Below are 22,009 nucleotides of genomic sequence, written 5' to 3' on the forward strand. Positions count from 1 at the left end.
AAGAGCAGATATTGCTGATCCTGTGAGGCAATTCAGAAACACCTTACTGGAGATCCACAGTAGCTTACAACAACAGTATTACAGTATGACCACTGCACTTACATTGTGATTACACAATCCATTGCATGTGAAATATTAACATATACGTTTATAGTGGTTAATATATTTATATGTTATCTTAGTTTAAAAAAAATGAAAGTACATCCCTTTAAAGGAGAGAAGTCGGGATCCATATATGATAACCCAAAAGTGTAGAAGTTTGCCCACCACTGCTTATGTTCAATAACGTTCTATTTCAATCAGAGGTGGAACTAGTGAACTGTGGGCCCCCATGCAGGGAAGCAGGGAGGAGGGAACAGGGGCCCACAGCTCGCTAGTTTCCTGTGCATTGGGCCCCATTATTTCCATGGGCCCTGGTGCACCACACCTGCTGCAGCAATGGTAGTTCCGCCACTGATTTCAATACTTTCCTCTTTCTTTGTCCTCCTATATTCATACTTCCTACGAATTATTAGTTTTCCAGCTCATATTACCATCACTTTCAGTCTCCTTAATATTTTTGTTAGAATTATACATCCCCTTTATATTTTATTGTAAGGGATCCATTTTATTCAGGCCATCAAAAAAAATATCAGCAATATTTGTAGGTTGTGAGTGTTATAAACCAGATAAATCTAATCAGACTTCATTATAGGTTTTATATTATAACAAGCTCATTTTCAAGAAGGCAGCATGAATAAAACCTAGAGGCAACGGTGATAAATATTATTACATGTCAAAGTTTTACAGTCTCTGAATCCCAGTGTTGTAACCTTTGATGCAGGGTGAAGGGCTTACCCTGTACAAAATGCAATAGGAAATGATTTCACTTCCTCAGATATAGCTAGAGAGAAATAAAAAAAAATATTATATATATATGCTATATCCCAGCAGTGTAGAGATAAATAAGTTGAAATACATGTCTGTCTGTCTCATAATCGATGGGTCCCTTGTGTGGAGAAGGGGCCATAATTTACAAAAGATTCTCCATTGTATTCAGAATATAGACAAGTCCCAGCTTCTCTCTAAGGCAGTATGAAAGGCTGTGGGTTCCCAAGAGTGAAATCAAACACCAGAGCAGAATACAGATCTTACACTAGTTTGAATAGAGACTGAACACATTTGTGAATAGTAATTTGTTTAATTGAAGTTACTAAAAGCTGTTCTTCATTATAGAGCTAGTCATATGGTCCTCAATTCCAGTCCAGAAACCCCTAACTATTCAGTTGAAAGGACAACTCTTGGAAATTTTCTTAGCTTGATCATCGTAATTCAGTTGTCCTCAATTAAACGTCTTCTTGTAATGCAAGCAGATATAGTAAGCTTCAGTCAGTGACTACTAGTGTTTCAACATTCTTGTTCTTACATACGGTTGAGTTGCTAGCTGCATCTCATTTGCTCGTTAGATTGAAGAGATTCATTGGCACACTAAGGATCGCAGAAAAGTGTCACTATTACGCAGGGGTGCCAGTTCATAACACTGGACGAATATAGACAAGAAGTCCTTTTGTGTGCCATTGTTTGCTCTGCATTCGATGAAGATACATACCAATGGGCAGCTCTTTTCTCATAGCGTTAAATGCAACCAAGTATGTGGACATCAGCCCCTTATCTCTCCTATGTCTTTCGCCTGAACAAGAACACAGCACAGGTGGATTAAAACAGCCCCAGTGCATTTCTTCTTAATCTACATTAAGTAGACAGACCAGAAGTCTGAATTCTGGGAAAACAAACTAACATTCCATTAACATAATATTAAAGACAGTGATAACTGGTGGGGTGAAGAAAGTGGTTATCTTGGCAGTGAAAATTCACAGTCCCACTCATCATGTATAGTAAATACTATTCTAAAGCCTCCACAAATGTATACTTTGCACCGCATGAAGTTTATCAGTATATCTTTTCCCGCAACTGAAACCTAATTTTTGTGCAGATAAGCAAGCACATTACTGTTCCATGAAATGCCCTAATCTACCCATATCTAGCCTGCTCTTACCATTTTAATTAAGGTTATATGAAGAACTTGTTCATTGCAATTTGGCTAAATTTTTCTACGATTGCAAAATGAAAAAAAAACAAAAAACAAAAATGAATCTCAATACCAATCCACATTTCACAGGGCCAAATCTGTTTAAAGTAAATACTTTAAAAAAAAAATCAAACATGCTTCTACTTTGAATGGGACTTGTTTGGCAGATAAGCGCATTTGCAGATGTACTAGCCACCTGTAATAAAACATATATACTGAATTGTATAAAAAAAACAACCTCTCTGAAATTCAGCCAAATTGATTTACCCATCTCTAATCACAAGCAACAAAATAACTACTATCCTGGCAACTGACTCAAACGTCCATGCTAACTAATGCACATGTATATATAGAAACCATCTAACATCTCCCACCAGCCTGTCAATTCACAGGGTTACATGGACCATTACCCAGGGTCCGTTCTTAAATTTTGCCTGGCGGATAGGGGGACGGCTAATTGTGAACACATGAGTGAGTAATAAGGTAAGAAGGAAGGGACAGGAAGTGAGGGAAAGCTAGAAGCCCTGACATGCACCAAAAGCGTGAAAGAGGTTAATTTCAGGATGCACTGGGTGTTATTTAAGTTATGCAGGTGGGGTAAGCCAAGGATTACCCATTGTCTTCCATAGGGATGCCCCAGAGATTATGGTAGGGACACAGCAGGGAGCCACTATGGAAGGCCGACTCATCTCCACTCCCACTCCAACCCCATGGTCCAGCATCCACCAATGTTCAAGAAGAATAGTGTCACGGATCAATGTAGAAATACAGCTAAGGAGCCATAGATAGGTGAAAAAACAAACAATGTTTATTGCTGGAGAGACTGAACAGATGATGTAATAATGGTCTTGTAGAAATTACCAGGTATACACAGTTGCAGGTAAACAGGAGGTGTGGAAAGATTCCAGGCAGCAAGTACAGGGAGATGCACAGGAAAGTACCAGGTTCACAGATGAAAACAGGGCAGCAGAATGTATGTTGGTATTCCAATGCAGCATGATCACAGGAGCAAGGCAGGAGGAAGAATCCACAGGGTGCAATAACAGGATATGACATCAATAACCAGCAATGTGTGCTGGGAGTGACAGGTATATAAAGGGAAATGAGAACACACCCAGGTGCATGGAATAATTAGTGAACAAGTTAACCCCTGAAGCAAACAAGAAAGGACAATAGCAGCACCTCTGGTAATCAGAGGTACTGCTGCAATACAATAATAAGGACAAAGGCAGGAGCTGCCAGGCAAAGCAGCATGTAATGAATAAGCTTGCAAGCAGATCCTGACAAATAGACCCAGTGGTTTGCCTGGGCGGGAGGGAAAAATACAGTGGGAATTTGACCATGGATATAAAGGAGCCATTCCTTGGAGTGGTGTGTGCGTCATCACTGTCCTGTATCTTGGGAAGGAGGCTGTTGCTCCATCTGGGGACCTGTCATCACCTCACTCCATCAAGAGATACTCACCAGGTTCTGGGTAAATTGGTGCGCCCACAGAAGTGGGAAGACTGGTACCTGGAGAACCCACCACGCTGTTGGAGAATTGGCCAAGAGGCAAGTGAAAGCAAGATACCAGGACTCCCTGAACCTCTTTTGCCACTGGAACTGTTGCATGACTAAGGTGAATGGGAACATTGGTGGAACTCCTATTGACACTGGTGATCCGCTGACCTATTGTTTAAAGTGTGCGGACTTATGCTCTGTTGTGTTATTGTAGAAAAACTAAAGATGGCGTTGTGTTTCGTTCTCCTCCTTGCCTATGTGATTCCTGAACCTAAGAGGGTAGGGTAACCTAGTGAACTTCAGTTCTAAAAACTCGGTATCCTAACATTAGGTAAGTTATGACACTAGATTAGTGGTTCCCAAACTTTTGCAGTTTGCGGTACCCTTAGAGTCTCCATAATTTTTTCAAGGCAACCCTCCAAAATAATTACCAAGCAGTCCCATTTTATAAGTAGTCCAAAAAACGTAATAAGTATTTAGGTCAGGACAGAAATACTTATTTAGTTGTATGCAGCATACAACAGTATCACATCACATGCAAGCACATGAGATATCATGCTGTCCAACATTTAAAAGACAACAACACTACAGTATAGTACACAGCTAAATGTATGATATGTACACCATAAACACAAATATGAAGTTATCTTGCATTTAAAAAAAAAATACACATTACAGTAGTAACAAATTTACATGGCTGTAAAGGCATACCAGGACACACAGAGTAAAACATATTTCCATGGATAAGTAGACTTATGTACTATAAAATAGACCGCTCAATAGACTTGATTTTGCAAGACTGTGCCAATACATAAACTCCAAAAGGGGTGGGACTTATCAGAAAGGTGTTAGTTCAGCCAAAAGTGAATGTGCTAGGGTGGATTGGTGAGGGTTTTAGGTGATTTATGGGAAGGGCTTATTCAGGGCTCTGCCCCTTAAGGCACATGTGTGATTCACAATCTACGCCTGGGCTTTTTCCGATACATGCTCTATTTAGAGGGATGTGGAGGGGGGGACATGTTGGCAAAAAAAATAAAAATTCCGCACAGCAGGTTGGCAAGGCTTACTGTATTTCACCGATCCTGGACTTATTTGTTCCCATTTTGCTTTTAAATGTCAAGTAAATACAAAGAAATACACACTTTCACACATTTGCATAAACTCACACACACATATGCAATTGGTAAGAGTTACATTGCAAAATATACCAAAAGGTTAACAACATACTTGCTTTCTCCCCCAGGAGATCCGGGGGAGAAGTTTTGAAAGTTGGCATGTATGGTTAACAGCCATAAGTTAATATTATCGAACACTGATTATGAATAATCTCATATAGAAGAATATTTTCATTATACTTTTCTATGCATGCTAACATTTTGTTAACAGTTGACACAAATCACATCTTTGACATCTTGGTGCCAAAATATAATATAATATAAAACAGAAGTGTGCTTGTTATACTAATAATTTGAAGTTTATATGAACATGAAATAACTGATCTGCATCTCTATTGATGTCAAATTCCCAACATAACATGGCAATAAAGTGATTTGTTTAGGAGGTCAGAGAATATAATAGCTAATTGTAGTAAAATAGATGGCTTTGTAGATTGTCATGCAAATAGAGTAACACCATGTAAAACATTTTATGGTGCTATGCCCTCTTTATCATGTACAACATAACTTGCCTGGAACAATGTATGTTTTCACCTCAACAGACCCACGATGTATGAGCTATACAAAGGAATGTGATGGAATGCTTGTCTAAGGCAGTCAGGCTGTTCTCCGGCACGCCAGGAGAATAACAAATATTCTGAAACTCCTTAGAGTATTTAGCAGTCAGCTTCTCAGCCAAGAACAGCGAATGCTAGGACACAGAAAACTTGAATTGAAGAGAAAATCATTACATAAATAAGGGCCTTGCTCTCTTGTGCACTGCTGTTTTCACACAGGGTCTAACTGATGCTGGGATTAGAAGTACAACAACGGTATATGTCCCATGCCCGAGTTCCAAGTGAATTGACTATCTGCATTCTCAGGACCATTGCTTCAACTCAAAAAATGTCTGCCTCCAATAGTGTGTGTAAGAGATGGGTACAGCTACTGTATGTACAGTAATCTAATGGTAAGCATTGTGAACGAATGGATGCAACTTTATGGAACAGGTGATTATGACAATGAGGTCTGTGGGATTCCTTACAGTCAGCTTGCACTCAGGAGCTCTCTGTTATGAGGTTAGAAGGGATAGAAATCAGATTAAACTTTGCATAATTACATCTCTTAACTTGAACCAGAGCCAAACGTGTGACAAAAATCTTACAGCAAATGACAGATTCAAAATGGAAATGACTTCTACTGAAAAAACTACCTGATTTAAGGAGTATTAATGGATGGACAATTCAGGAAAGAATCACCTCACCATTATGAAAATTCAGTGAACGCAGACCTAGATTAGTGATTAATTAGCAGGAAAGACAGAAATTATGCAATAGCTTTCTCAATGATAAAGCTTTCAAGATATACATTTTTTTTAAAAATTAGAATTTTGTGACATTGCAGTGAATGTGGTGCACTAAACTTAGCCCTGGAACCACCATGTTTCTAAATTCCCACCTTCACTGAATGACTGTATCACACACATGGATGGTGTTGCTGGTTTGTGACACTACCCTATCAAAGTGAAGTCACAAGGGATTGGATTCTGATTCAAAGGACATACATTTTGACAAAAATAACTAAAATTAGCCATAAATATTGCAGCATTTATTTGCTGGCAAATAAACATACTATTGTTTGATAAAACCCCTTTAATTTTAATAGATCTTTACTATACTTTTAACACTTATTATGAATGTATGTATGTATGTATGGCCATCAGTAACATCATGCATTTGATCTTAGAAAACTCATGGATGAGTTATGTGACACAATTTGGTAGAATCTCTACTGTATTTTACATACAAGGACAAAAGAAATATGTAGTGTACTGTACATGGAACATTGTTACTAACGTATAGAAGAAAAGGACCACATGACTTTTTTTAACCATTGAAAACAAGATTCTTGTACAGTTTTAACTTCCGCAACCATAATATTATCCATTCCGATTTAACCATGACTAGGATAAATATAAAATAAGCTTACCACCACCAAGAGTGTAAAAACCCAGGAGGCTCTCCTAAAGTGATATTTTTCTCCCATCGTATCTGTAAAAAACAAAAACCATGTTAAAAATAAAATACTTAAAGATTAACATAACTAATCTATGTTAGTTCGAAAAGTACACTACTGACATTCATCATTTACGTTTATACACTTAAGCTTATAGTACTTTCTAAATTTCTCAAATATGACCCAACTGCTTATTGAAACGTGTACAGCAAAACAAAAGACACAACACAATATAAATAGGAAAGGATAACTATTATACAACAATTATGACAAATTAAATTTCGATGAGAGAGTAGAAAAAGTGTACATTGGAACAGAAAAAAATGTTATTTTAGTTGTTTGCACACTGGTTAAATATAGCAATTTTGTATGCAACAAAATACAGTTGTTGTTTTCTTACCCGATACAAGTTACACACGGAGACCATATATAAACTACTGGGCAAAGTGCTTATCAAATCAAGCCCAACTCTGTTTGGTCTAAAATAACTTTAATTTAATGGGGGTTATTTACAGATGTGAAATGTGCAATAGTGTATGCAGTCAACCAGACTTTTACCATGATCATAATTTATTTATTACCATCATTAGTCTAACTTGCAGTGCATTGATCAAGGTACATTTTGTTTGGTTTATGTTGGTCAGAGTAGATCAAATCACAATGTATCACTGAAGTTACTCTTGATAGCATTTAGTAGTACACGGAAAAACTTTATAAGCATACATTAAATGGTTAACATATGTTACAGGCATTTCTTTCCATTAACTATATTTGTTTTGCATCCTGATGAGGGAGCTAACATTCTATGTTCGTTTTATTAAATAAATAATAGAATTGTAGTTCATTGCTATTTAGCAGTGGCGCATGCAGGGGGGTTTCTTAATCTCCAAAAACCCCCACTGCGCTAACTCAATGCCCACCATAGCGGCACTGTCCTATACAGCAGCCGCGGCGCTGTCAAAGAAGCGTCCGCGGTGGTGCTGTATTGTATACAGCACCGCCGCGGACGCTTCTTTGGCAGAGCCGCGGCTGCTGTATAGGACAGCGCTGCCGAGACGGAGCTGCGCTTGCGCCGCAGCTCTCTCTCGTGGTTGTTTTTTTTTTGACAATCCTGCATGCGCCCCTGTTTAGGTTATGTGCAAACCAATGTTTAACATCTTATGTCACTAAGTTGCATATAATGCTAGACAGCTTGAACACAAGCTGTGTCTCAAAAATTATGCACAGAAAAGACGAGGTACAAATACAAATCCCCAAATTCAGTTCAACTCTGGCTGACCTTCCACTTATGTCTGGGGTAAAGAAAGAGCTCATGTAACCCCCCCAGCCAAATTTTCCTTAATTTGCATATAGAATAGCATTATCTACTGTATACGGTCCAACTACCTTTCTGCTGCTACCCATAGCATCTCTGCATTTTCATTAATCTACTACACTTTTTTAAATGTAGTGGCCTCCTACATCTAGATAGGGTCACAATTCAGCCTGGAACACTCATAAGAAGTTTTGGCTAAAGTTAATAGGTGTTGCAAAATGTTTGTGTGTTAAAAAGGATGATTAATTGTTTATAACTACAATGACATAGAAATAAAAATAAGATTTTTTAAATTTTCAGAATTGTATTTACTACATTTTGCAGGCATTAAAGCTTTGTAACAAAGTGTCAATTGTTTCACAGCATTTAGCTTCAGAACCACTGCCCACAGGTTTGTGTTCTTACTAAATTCCAAAACAAGGTTGTGATCAGACATTTATACCCATCCATGTACGTAATTTATAATCTAGAAAAGGCTCCCAAAATCTGCAAGGACTGCATGCAAGTCTGCTCCGTTCTTCAATTATTTTTTTTTACTTGTATTACAAGGATAATGGAGTAGCTATGTTAGCTAAAAGCCGGTAATAAGGAAAGTAATGCAATTGTCCTATGGCTGCTGATCTGCACAGGTCCCTGCTGCGAGTACAAGTGTTATGAGCAGGTAATGTTAGCTTGCAATGGCAGCACACTGCTGGGTTTCACACCTATTACTTCCCTCATATAAAGTGGGAATTAGACCCTTCTGCCACACACCGCACTTAAATATTACAGGTAGAGCAGAGTGCTTGGCATCACAACAGAGAAAGTGTGTCATGGCGTTAAAATAATATCTTCTATTTATATGCCAGCTTTAACTGCAAAATCCTTTTTAACTGCACCCTGGAGGAGCCACCACTGTGGTGGAACCTAGTAATGTTCTTTAGTTAGGCACACCCTCGTAACATACCTAAAATAAAAATAAGGGGAAGCATGGGGAAATACTAGCAAATTTGCTGCTTGTAGTTTTATGTTTAGCATTGGTACAAATGTTTAAAGTGCCAAAGAGCCATCTTAGGTTAGTGTCATATGGGCATATTTCATTCAAAGCTTGCAGCAGAAGTACAGTATATGGACAAAAGTATTCGGACGCTTGAGCATTACACCAACAGGGACTGTAATGACATTGTATTCAAATACATATACTTTTGTAACCCCCTGTCACTGTGTGCAATGTTGAGGTACACAGTTTAGGCAGTGCACCTTCTTCTCAGCCCTGGCTAGCTCCTGGCATGGATGTAGATGACCAGAGGGTCCGCGCACATGCAGGTTATTTTTACAGAGTCTCTGTGAAGATGTTGGGACACAGGTGATGTAACTTGGTGGTGCAGTGCAGGGGCAGGCTGGGCTAGGGGGCAGGGGGGCATTTGCCCCTTGGGCTGGTCCCATAGTGTGTTAACTTGGGCTGAGTCACCTTTCCTTTTTAATCCCTTTAAAATAGGCTGCTGAATCAAGTCTTGGCACCCGGGCTAAATTTGCCAGCCTTCCCCTGGTGCAGTGCAAACAGATGTCTGTGCCAGACCATCTCTATATTGCAAAATAAACTCTATATTTACACTCCTTCACCCAGCACATTCTTAAATGGTTGCAGTGATAGAATAAATACAGATAGTTCCTATATACATCTCTTGTCTCCTCCTGCACAGGTCTACATGGACAGAATATCAATGGGGCAGGTACATCTAAAATGGTGGCTCTCTAGCTCACCCTCATCTCTCTCTCACAGCAGTGTTCACTCACCTGTCCTCTGCGGGGGGTATTATCTCTTGCCCCTCCTCTGGAGGCGGGTATTATCTCTCGCCCTTCCTCTGCGGGAGGTATTATCTCTCGCCCATCCTCTGCAGGGGGGTATTATCTCTCAACCCCTTCAATGTTAGCTATCTCCCTCTTCCATCATCCTGTCACTTTGAGGTAATTTATCCCTGAAATCTGTCCCATGTCACTAGTATTATGCCTGTGATGATGTACTATGGCCCCTAGTGGCAGTAGGCGATGGACTAGCTCCCCAGATTACATGGGGGTTCCCAGGACCTTCTCCCCTTTGTCCAGAGACCATGGCTGTCACTCTCTACACAGGTTCTGATCCTCTTATACATTCCCAGTGTGTCTTCTCTGGGTCCCAGTACCAGGCCACACACTAAGTGAAGAACAACACCAGGGGGGGGTGTTACACTTTTCCCAATTAGGTGGGCAACCTAACCTTAATCCTAGTAGGGGATGCCTAGCTAATCATGCTCACAAACACATCCGACTCGCGCATGCACTCAAAAATGCCAACAAAAATTCCACATGTTCGCTTTTAAAAGAAGAGTAACAAAGTATACAGCACATAACATTGGCAGCATGAATGTAAAATACAGTTTTTATTGCATATTACACACTCCTCCCAATGGATTTAAACATGTGAGTCTGAGATGTTCTCTTAAACAATGCCCTCTAGTTCTCAATAGGCATACACATATGGCATTTTTAGGTCAATCAACATAGCACCGGACCATGCCTGTCCTTGTCTCCCACCTCCTGGGTCAAAAAGAGACAGGTGGCTCTCATGGGCCCCTCGCAGCAAATATATTTCCTCACTGAGGTGAATGTAATAAATGCACATTTTACCATCACAGTACCTCTGTGTGCACAGAGGACGATTGGTAGCTCTGGTGGTCAGCCTACAAAATCCTACAAAGGCTGGAACTTTTCTCCATATACTGCCATGCAAATTCTCTATTTTCGATTTGCAGGGTAAAGTCCTGTTTCTGGACTCCCTCTGACTCACCATCACAATAAGATTTGGTGGGTTCCTCCGTGACTCCGCCCCCTTCTCATAACTCTCAGCAGCCATCTTGAAACACTGCTTTTCTCTATATCTCAAGCAGTGGCTGGAATTTGATCAGTGGGGTTACCTTCTCCCTTTTTGCTCCTCAGCATTAAGCTCTGATGGAAGTGGTATCTCCCACACAGACATTCTGCCTCTCTTTGCTCCCCCAATCCTCAAGGAAGGGCAATATACACACATCTATGTAGTCATGACAACTTTTTCCTCACTTCCAATTCAGCTGGGTTAAGTAGCACTACAAGTCCGAGCACCAGACACATCGCTGCTCCACACTCTGTTCTGAACAGCACTTCGGCGCTCCTGCCCATTGTACTTCACATATCCGGTGGACTGCCAGTTTACAGTCTCTTCATGGCACACATGCCTAGAAAAACTTACACTACAACAACTTGCATCACTTCCCCCTTATTATCTTTGGTCTCTGTTGAGAACCTAGAGATGGTCAGACATTGTGCCCCAAGTGTGTTGCTCTGGCTGTGTGCACTGCACTCATGCCCTGTGTCCTGCAAGCTCTAGCTCCATCTGGATGTGCTTGAGCAACATGCTGGGCGCCATTTTGTAACCCCTATCACTGTATGTAGTGCACCGTAAGCTGTGAACTTCCTTTTCAGCCCTGGCTAGCTCCTGGCATGGATGTAGATGACTAGAGGTATATTACCCCCGCAGAGGATGTATACATTGTAGATGTCCAAATAAATGGAAAATACAAATGGGAATACAGCAAAATTTTAATCTGAAGAGCTTGAAGTTCTTTGAATTGTGAATACTCTAATCATGCAAAAAAATATCAACAATGTTATCATGTGTCAAGTTATCCTTCCAAATCTGAACCTTTAATTCAAATGTATGTAATTGTATAGAATACCAACAGTTTGTTCTAAAATGAGAAAAATGTTGCGTCTAATGGCCAGACAAAGCTCTCTCCAGTACTATGGAGCAATTTTTAAAATCCAGGCAGCATGCTGTTCTGGGTGCCAGGATGTCACTCTCAGCCTTTCATTCCTACAAGGGTTCCTTGTCAACAGATAACCGAAATTGGCTTTCCATGGTGGAAACAGAAGCCCGTTTCCAGTTTGACACAGAGAAGCTTACAAAATAGCTGACCTAATGGCAGACAATTTGTTAACATGATCTTAAATCAGCTCTGTCACTATGATACACTATATTACTGCACTGAAACATACTGTTTATAGTGAGAGTTAAAAATAACAAAAGAAAATAATGCTGGCCCATGGTGAGTTGAAAATTTGTTAAAAGAAAAAAATCACTTGGTTTGGCTATGAAATAATAAAAATACCAACATGTGAAAATGGTTTGCTTACATGAGGTGAAACAAAGCAGATCTTGTAAGAGTTAAAAAAAATGGGCACCACAGTGACACAGTGATTAACCTTGCTGCCTCACACCGCTGGGCTTATGGGTACAATACTGGCCAGGGTACTTCTGTGAAGAGTTTGTATGTTCTCCCAGTGTTTGTGAGGGTTTCCTCTGTGTGCTGTGGTTTCCTCCCACAGCCCAAAAACATACTGGTAGGTTAATGTTAGAATGCATGCGTTTGTGCGGTAGAGAATTTATACTGTTAACTCCACTGGGCCAGGGATTGATGTGCAGTATCTGGTTACCCGTATTGAACAACAGGATGTTCGCCAACAACATTTGCTGCAATGTTGCCAGGCGTTAGCCTCCCAAAGAACATCTGTGCAAAATATCACAGCTACTGTTGATGCTCCTGTGCCTTCTTCCGTTTCCCCAGTGCCATCCCAGGTGTCTACTGCTTCCACGCTACACCTGCCTACTCCTTCAAAATATGATGTAGACCCCAAAACATGCAGGGGTTTTCTAAATCAATGCTCAGTTCATTTTGAGCTTCAACCTCACAATTTCTCTACTCATCGTTTGAGAGTGGCCTATCTCATTTCCTTGTTTTCCGGACAAGCTCTCGCATGGGCTTCCCCTCTGTGGGAAAGAAATGATCCATTATTACAGGAGAGTGCCAAATTTATTTCCACGTTTCGAAGTGTATTTGATGAACCTGGTCGTGTTATTTCCGCTGCATCCAGCATCCTCCGTCTACGTCAGGGTTCTCGTACTGTAGGCCAGTACGTCATTCAATTTCGGATGTTAGCCTCTGAACTTCAGTGGAACACTGAAGCGTTAATTGCCACCTTCTGGCAGGGGCTTTCTGATAAAATTAAAGCTGCACTGACTACTCAAGAATTACCTACTTCTCTAGAAGATTTGATTTCTCTTTGCCACCGTGTAGACATGAGATTTCGTGAAAGAGAGTCTGAAAAAACAACTTCATTTAAAGCACCTCTTCGCTCAAACCCTCAAGTTCGCCCAGTTTAATCTCCGGTGATACCCATGGAGATAGGTCGCTCCAAATTAACATCAGAGGAGAGGGACCGAAGAGTAAAAAATAGACTTTGTATCTATTGTGCTGATTCTACTCATATGCTCAATTCATGCCCTAAAAAAAAAAAAAAAAAAAAATCGGGAAATGCCAGGCCCTAACCAGTTCTGGAGAGGTGAAGTTAGGGTCCCTGGAGTCCTCTCTATGTTCTACGAAATTAAAAGTTTGTGCTTTTGATGTTACAATTTCCTTTGCTACCAAATCGTTTAAGTCCCAAGCACTTATTGACTCTGGAGCTGCAGGAAATTTTATTTCTAAATCCCTCGTGAATCAATGGTCTCTACCAGTGATTACTTTGAAAACACCTATTACTGTGACTGCTATCGATGGATCACGCATTATTAATGGTCTCATCACCCAGAGTACGTCTCCAGTAACCCTTCAAATTGGTGTATTACACCAGGAAGAAATTTCATTTTTAATTCTTCCTGTTACTACCAGTCCGATTGTATTAGGCCTTCCATGGCTTCAACGTCACTCTCCCCAGATTGACTGGCACACTCCTCAAGTTACGTCTTGGGGCCCTGAATGTCATCATCGTTGCCTCTCTCAAGTCGTTCCTCTCAAAATACAGCAGTCCTTCGTTTCACCTTGTTCACCGGGACTTCCTCCTAAGTATGCTTCTTTTGCCGATGTATTTGATAAAACTCAGTCTGAGCGTCTTCCTCCTCATCGTTCGTGGGACTGTCCGATTGATCTTCAACCTGGCAAGACTCCTCCCAGGGGACGGGTGTATCCACTTTCGTTACCTGAAACTCAAGCTACATCTGAGTACATCCAAAAGAAACTCCATCGAGGATTTATTCGACCTTCTACCTCTCCCGCTGGAGCAGGGTTTTTCTTCGTAAAAAAGAAGGATGGGTCATTACGTCCTTGCATAGATTTCCGTGGACTTAACGTCATAACTATCAAAAATCGGCATCCCATTCCATTAATTACTGAGTTATTTGATCGTATCAAGGGAGCCCGGATCTTTACCAAGTTGGATCTTCGTGGTGCCTACAATTTAATTCGAATCAGGCCCGGTGACGAATGGAAGACAGCTTTCAACACCAGAGACGGGCATTATGAATATTTAGTAATGCCCTTCGGGTTATGTAACGCCCCCGCTGTTTTCCAGGGTTTCATTAATGAGATCTTCCGGGACTTGTTATATGTTTGTGTCGTCATCTATCTGGACGACATATTGATCTTTTCGCAGGACCTGCCTTCTCATCATCAACATGTGGCAGAGGTCCTTTCCAGACTCTGGAAAAATTCATTATTCTGCAAGTTAGAAAAATGTTCATTCGAGTTGCCCCAGATTCCATTTCTGGGATATATTGTCTCCGGAGTTGGTCTTCAGATGGATCCAGAAAAGGTGAATGCTGTGTTACATTGGCCTCAGCCAACTACTCTTCGTGCAATTCAGCGTTTTTTAGGTTTTGCCAATTACTATAGATGCTTCATTCAAGATTTTTCCTCGATTGCATCTCCTATTGTGGCCCTAACTCGTAAAGGGGCCAATACTAAACAATGGTCCTCTGAGGCTCTTCAAGCCTTCCAGTTTCTCAAAGAGTCCTTCTCCTCCGCTCCTGTTCTTCGACAGCCTGATGTGACGCTTCCCTTCTTCCTAGAGGTAGATGCCTCTAATGTTGGTTTAGGAGCCATTCTCTCCCAAAGATCGGAGCAACAAAAATTCCATCCTTGTGCCTTTTACTCTCTGGGTCTTCTGCCTGCGGAGAAGAATTATACCATCGGGGACAAGGAGTTGCTGGCTATAAAAGTAGCATTAGAGGAATGGAGATATTTGTTGGAGGGAGCTCGTCATCCTGTGACAATTTTTACTGATCATAAAAATTTGTCATATTTACAGTCTGCTCAATATTTGAATCCTACAAGCCGTGGACCCATTCCTTTCAAGCCGTGGACCCATATTAGTATGGACTTTGTTACTGATCTTCCTCCTAGTAAAAACTGCAATACTATTTGGGTAGTGGTGGACAGATTTTCGAAGATGGCACATTTAGTTCCTTTGACCGGTTTACCTTCTTCATCTACTCTGGCTGATTATTTCATCAAAGAAATCTTCCGTATTCATGGATGTCCTTCCGAGATTGTTTCAGATAGAGGAGTAAAATTCCTTTCCAGATTCTGGCGGGCCCTCTGTAAGACCTTGGGTATCCGATTATCACTCTCATCCTCCTACCATCCTCAATCAAACGGACAAACCGAAAAGGTCAATCAAGATCTTGAGACTTTTATAAGGATGTTCTCTTCAGCCAACCAAGACAACTGGGTAGATTTGCTTCCATGGGCTGAATTCGCTCATAACAACATGTATCATGAGTCATCTTCTAAAACTCCATTCTTTGTGGTTTACGGTCACCATCCGTCTTTTCCGGAATTTCCTGCCCTCCCTCCCACCCAAGTTCCTGCTGTAGAGACTGTTTGTCAGACCTTCAAAAATACTTGGTCTCAGGTCAAAACCTGTTTAAAGAAAACATCTGCCAGATATAAGTCTTTTGCAGATAAAAAGAGACGGGCTATTCCACCACTGAAAATCGGAGATCGGGTTTGGTTATCAACCAAAAATATTCGTTTGAAGGTCCCATCTATGAAGTTCGCTCCTCGTTTTATTGGTCCGTATAGGATCATTCAAGTGATAAATCCAGTTTGTTTCAAACTTCTACTACCTAAGAACCTTTGTATTTCCAATGCCTTCCATGTGTCTTTGCTCAAACCTCTTATCATCAACAGTTTCTCGGTCCCTCCTTCAGCACCTCGGCCAGTTCAAATTCATCAAGAGGAGGACTTTGAGATTACTCACATATTGGACGCAAAAATTTTGCGAGGAGTTCTTCATTTCCTCGTTCATTGGAAGGGCTTTGGTCCTGAAGAGCGGTCATGGATCAAAGCAGAAGATCTCAACGCTCCAGCTCTTCTTAAGAAGTTTTATTCCAAGTTTCCAGACAAACCCGGTTCCAGGTGTTCTGTGCGCACCTTTAAAAGGGGGGTACTGTCACTCACCGGACTGTGAGTGCCATTTCCCGTGTGTTCAGGAACCGTGGCCGTCCGCCATCCTGAGGGTCTGCGCATATGCAGCCCTTATCAAACCTTCAGTACCTGTTGCTTTTAATTGATTGGATGATCAGGCAACCCTCCCTATTTAAACCACCTGTGATCATTACCTGGTTGCCTGATCTTGGAGTCTCATTCCCCATGAGCCTCTGAAGGTGTTCCTGTGTTTGCTCGTGTATTCAGCTCCTGCTGATTCCTGTTTACTGCTATTGTGGTTTCCAGACCACTTCAACTCTCCTGTGTTCATCGTGCCTGTACTCAGCTGATTCCTATCTGCTACTACTACCGGACTCCAGTTCGTCTCAACTCTCCTGTGTTCAGCGTGTCTGTTCTCCGCTGCCTCCGTTACTACTACAGAGTTCCAGATCGTCTCAACTCTCCTGTGTTCATCATGTTTCCAGTTTCACTTACTACTGCTTCCTGAGTATTGCTTCGTTGATTCTGGATTACCTGCCGTGCGCTGCACCAACCTGATTACTGCTTCCACCCTCCAGTGGTCTCTCCTCCTGCCGGCCTTCAGCCGTTCAGGTATCCCTGCACGTCTCTCTGACAGCCTGCTCTCCTGAACCGCGGTATGCATACTTTACATTGACTTTGCTTTTGTATTGCATATCCATCTGGACTGAGTTGTGTTCTTCTCCGGAGCCTCCTATCCACTGAAGCTATTGTTACCCTTGACTTTGTTTCCTATTGCCTGGATAGCTATTGTGACTTTGTATACTTCAAGCAGCGCTTGTCAGTTATTGTTGTATTGTGGATATCATCGTGGGATCAAGTTCTGTGTGCCCCGTGTATACTCTGCTTTACATTCATCTCCTCCTGCCCCTCCTCACATATATAAAGCAGTGGTACAACTTGCTGACGCAGACCACTGACTCCTGTTCCCTGTGACACCAGTTTCAAGTATCCTCTCACATAAGCAGTGGTACAACTTGCTATACGCAGACCACTGACTTCCCCGTTACCTACTTGCACCTGGATTCCATTCCTTCACTATAGACAGCGGTACAACTTGCTATACGCAGACCGCTGACTCTCACTACCTCCTCGCTACTCCTGGACATTCCTCCTCACTATAGCAGTGGTACAACTTGCTATACGCAGACCACTGACTTTTCTCATGTTTACTTGTCCATCTGGTTCCTCGTGTACATACATCTACTCATTACCAGTTGCTGCTAGTCATAGACTTTCCTTGAGCATTCTCTCACCATCTGCTGATTCTCCTGTTCCGTTGTCACCCTGCTACCAGAGAACCATAGTACCAGCTATATTACTCTGGTAAGTCCATCATCTGGTGATATCCTGGGCAAAGACTCCTAGTGCCCGTGACAGCTATGATTTCTCTTTGTTTCCAACTGACCCAGATCTGAAGAGATGCAAGGAGCTCCTGGTGAGAAGATGACAGCTCAAGTGTTACGTGACAGGACGACGTCTCCTCCTTCAGTTTCTCAGTCACATGCTGCTAGGAAAAAACTTAGCTTTCCCAAAAGACCACCCTCCAGTTGTACTCGGAAAGGGTTTTTTAGTACATCCGGGAACCTTGTCAGCAATTGGCGTAGGAGGCTACTTCCTCAAAATGTGGAAAAGATGATCATAAAAATGAACTTCAAGTTCCATGAGGAAAGCCTTTCCTGCCAATTACATCAAAATACTGAGACTTCTGTAATGGTGGATTCCAGCGGTGATGAAATAATAATGCGTGAGGATGATGTACAAACTGATTGATGAGGGTGGGGATGAGGCTGAGGATGATGACAGTAACATCTTGCCACAGTAGAGTTCATTAACAGCACTGTTACCTTAGGTGCCTTAAGCCCATTGTTACCTTGTTTTGTCGAGGCCCAAACAAACCAAGCACTTCAGCCACAAGGAGTGGCACTTTTGTGGCTGAAGTGCTTGGTTTGTTAAAGTGTGCATGTCCTTTTTAAGATCCAACATAAGGGTGGGTGGGAGAGCCCAAGGACAATTCCATCTTGCACTGCTTTAAATTTCAGCTTCGGCTGTGTGCCAATGTTACCTACATGTGCTATACTGTGTATCCGGAAAGTATTCACAGTGCTTCAATTTTTCCAAATTTTGATATGTTACAGCCTTATTCCAAAATGGAATAAATTCCTTTTCCCCCTCAAAATTCTATGCACAATACCCGATAATAACAACGTGAAAAAAGTTTTTGGGAGATTTTTGCAAATTTATTAAAAATTAAAAACTAAGAAATCAATGTATATAAGTATTCACAGCCTTTGCTCAATACTTTGTTGATGCACCTTTGGCAGCAATTACAGCCTCAAGTCTTTTTGAATATGATGCCACAAGCTTGGCAAACCTATCTTTGGGCAGTTTTGCAAATTCCTCTTTACAGCACCTCTCAAGCCCTATCAGGTTGGATGGGAAGCATCGGGGCACAGCCATTTGCAGAACTCTCCAGAGATTCTCAATCGGATTCGAGTCTGGGCTCTGGCTGGGCCACTCAAGAACATTCACAGAGATGTCCTGAAGCCACTCCTTTAATTTCTTGGCTGTGTGCTAAGGGTCGTTGTCCTGCTGAAAGATGAACCGTTGCCCCAGTCTGAGGTCAAGAGCGCTCTATAGCAGGTTTTAATCCAGGATGTCTCTGTACATTGCTGCATTCATCTTTCCCTCTATCCTGACAAGTCTCCCAGTTCCTGCCACTGGAAAACATCCCCACAGCATGATGCTGCCACCACCATGCTTCACTGTTGGGATGGTATTGGCAATGAGCCGTGCCTGGTTTTCTCCAAACATGACGCCTGGCATTCACGCCAAAGAGTTCAATCTTTGTCTCATCAGACCAGAGAATTTTGTTTTTCATGGTCTGAGAGTCCTTCAGGTGCATTTTAGCAAACTTCAGGCGGCCAGCCATGTGTTTTTTACTAAGAAGTGGCTTCTGTCTGGCCACTCTACCATACAGGCCTGATTGATGGATTGCTGCAGAGATGGTTGTCCTTCTGGAAGGTTCACCACTCTCCACAGAGGAATGCTGTAGCTCTTACAGAGTGACCATCGGGTTCATGATTACCTCCCTGACTAGGGCCCTTCTCCCCCGATCGCTCAGTTTAGACGGCCGGCCAGCTCTAGGATGAGTCCTGGTGGTTCTGAACTTCTTCCATTTACGGATGATGGAGGCCACTGTGCTTATTGGAACCTTCAAAGAAGCAGATATTTTTCTGTACCCTTCCCCAGATTTGTGCCTCGAGACAATCCTGTCTCGGAGGTCTACAGATAATTCCTTTGACTTCATGCTTCGTTTGTGCTCTGACATGCACTTTCAAGTGTGGGACCTTATATAGACAGGTGTGGGCCTTTGCAAATCATGACCAATCAACTGAATTTACAACAGGTGGACTCCAACTAAGCTATCAAGGAACATCTCAAGGATGATCAGTGGAAGCAGGATGCACCTGAGCTCAATTTTGAGCTTCATGGCAAAGGCTGTGAATACTTATGTACATGTGATTTCTTAGTTTTTCATTTTTAAATCATTTGCAAAAATCTCAAAAAAACTTTTTTTACGTTGTCATTATGTCATTGTGTGTAGAATTTTTAGGGAAAAATGGAATTTATTTCACTTTGGAATAAGGCTGTAACATAACAAAATTTGGAAAATGTGAAGCGCTGTGAATACTTTCCAGATGCACTGTATACAGTTGTGTGCTTAGCAAAAATCTTAAACACCCATCGATGATGCAGATGACTCAGCACAACATTTTGACATCTGGTCTTGTCTACTGTAAAAGAATTGACCAGTATTACTGACACTTCTGCTGTAACTCCACCTAATTCTACTATCAACTATCAATATCCAAAGAATGGTGAAGGATCATTTTTAATTTTTTTGAACGGTATAAAGATAACAGTTTTATTAACAAAGAACAACGCTGCTTGCAGAAGTAATGTAAGCATGAATGTCTAAATAGACGTGTATATGTATTATCTTCCACTTTGCTGCTGTTTCATCAAGTGTTTGTAATCCGCACTTTACATCAAAGGTACCTAACGATATTATAATTTTGTGGGAATTGGGGCTGATTTGAAGCTCAGTGATGAACTTGCTTCTTGCTGGGAAATACAATGGCTTTTTTTAGTGCATTGTTTGGCACCCTGGATTGGTCTGGGTCTGATAAAAACACGCATACCGGGGGGTCAGCGCTCGTTGACATGTATTAGCTGTAGAATTACCACAGTTATCCAAGAAATGGGTGGAGCGATCAAATGAACCATAACTGGTTTCATGATCCAAGGACAATTCCATCTTGCCCCACTTTTCTTTTCTGCCATTGCTGTGTGCCAATGTTTCCTAGATGTGCTAGGAACTGCCGTGTGTTTGAGTCATTGCTCTGTCGCTTAGCATCCAGCTAGGTCGCTGCAGTATTTGTCCGAAAGTGTATAAAAATTATATTGTGACCTGTGAGGTGGTCAAAATTGACTGTAAAGGACTTGAAATTAGTGTTATTGTGGTTAATAATAATGTAGGAACAAAAAGATCAAAATTATGTGATTTTAGCATATTTTAGCAATTTTTCTAAAAAATCCAGATCCAAAACCAAAACCAAAACACGAAGTTAATCCAGATACAAAACCAAAACCAAAACCACAACCAGAACACGGGGGTCAGTGAATATCTTTAATTAAAATCTGATTTATTAAACAAATTATAAAAAATATTTACCTTGGGTTATGTACCCCGATTAATGTTTCATAAATAGATATTTATTGTTAGGTCACTCTCATACTCCCCCTTTTTTTTTGTATCTCCCTCTTCCTTATGTACAAAACTTTCACAATAAATACTATTGATGTTTAAAAAAAAAAGAAATATTTACCTTGGGCATAAAGTTGACTAAGCTGTGATAATAAATAGAATAAACACAATTATATGAATATGATAAAAAAAAGTCCTATGTTTTAGGGCTGAACAATATAGTGGTCTGCTTGATTTAACAATTAATAGCGTGACATTGAATGTCAGCATGAAGTTGTAAGTTCCAAACATAACTGTTCAGCTGTAGCTTTTGTTCTGTATTGAGCTAGCATAATATTATGGTGGTTGGGTTAATTGCTCATTCTGAATCTCCCTGTCTTTATATATATATATATATATATATATATATATATATATATATATATATATATATATATATATATACATACACACACATACACACACATATACACCATATACACCATACTTACCAACTCTCCCGGAATGTCCGAAATTTGAGTCAGTCTCACGGACTCCCGGGAGAGCAGGCAAATCTCCCGCATCCCGCCACTGGCGTTTCAAAATGACGCGATTCGCGGTGAATCGCGTAATTTTGGCCCCGCCCCTGCGACAAAACAGCATTTTCGTCACGGGGGGCAAAATGACGCGTTTAGTCACGCCCCGCCCCCTCCCGCCCCTCTCCCGGAAAGAAGTTGCCCAAAATAGGCAAGTATGATTATATATACACATATATATATATATATACACACACACACACACAAATTCATAACACATACTTTTTTGTTGGAGATACAGCATTTACTCATCTAGATTTGTCTGCAGGCGGTTGCAGCTAACCTTAATCAAGTGAATGTGATAAGACCAGGCTGT

The 22,009-nt window shown here is 41.1% G+C and overlaps 1 protein-coding gene across 1 annotated transcript in view; it reads right to left on the reverse strand.

Annotated features, from left to right (window-relative positions):
- SSBP4 (single stranded DNA binding protein 4) overlaps window positions 1–22,009 on the reverse strand; it is a 396,764-nt gene that overhangs the window by 265,284 nt on the left and 109,471 nt on the right. Inside the window, exon 3 of the mRNA XM_075205294.1 lies at window positions 6,712–6,773. Within this exon, the coding sequence (XP_075061395.1) occupies window positions 6,712–6,773 (62 nt within the window). The remainder of the gene's footprint in view (window positions 1–6,711; window positions 6,774–22,009) is intronic.

This window comes from Mixophyes fleayi, chromosome 1 (assembly GCF_038048845.1).
Source record: "Mixophyes fleayi isolate aMixFle1 chromosome 1, aMixFle1.hap1, whole genome shotgun sequence".
Lineage (NCBI taxonomy): Eukaryota > Metazoa > Chordata > Amphibia > Anura > Limnodynastidae > Mixophyes > Mixophyes fleayi.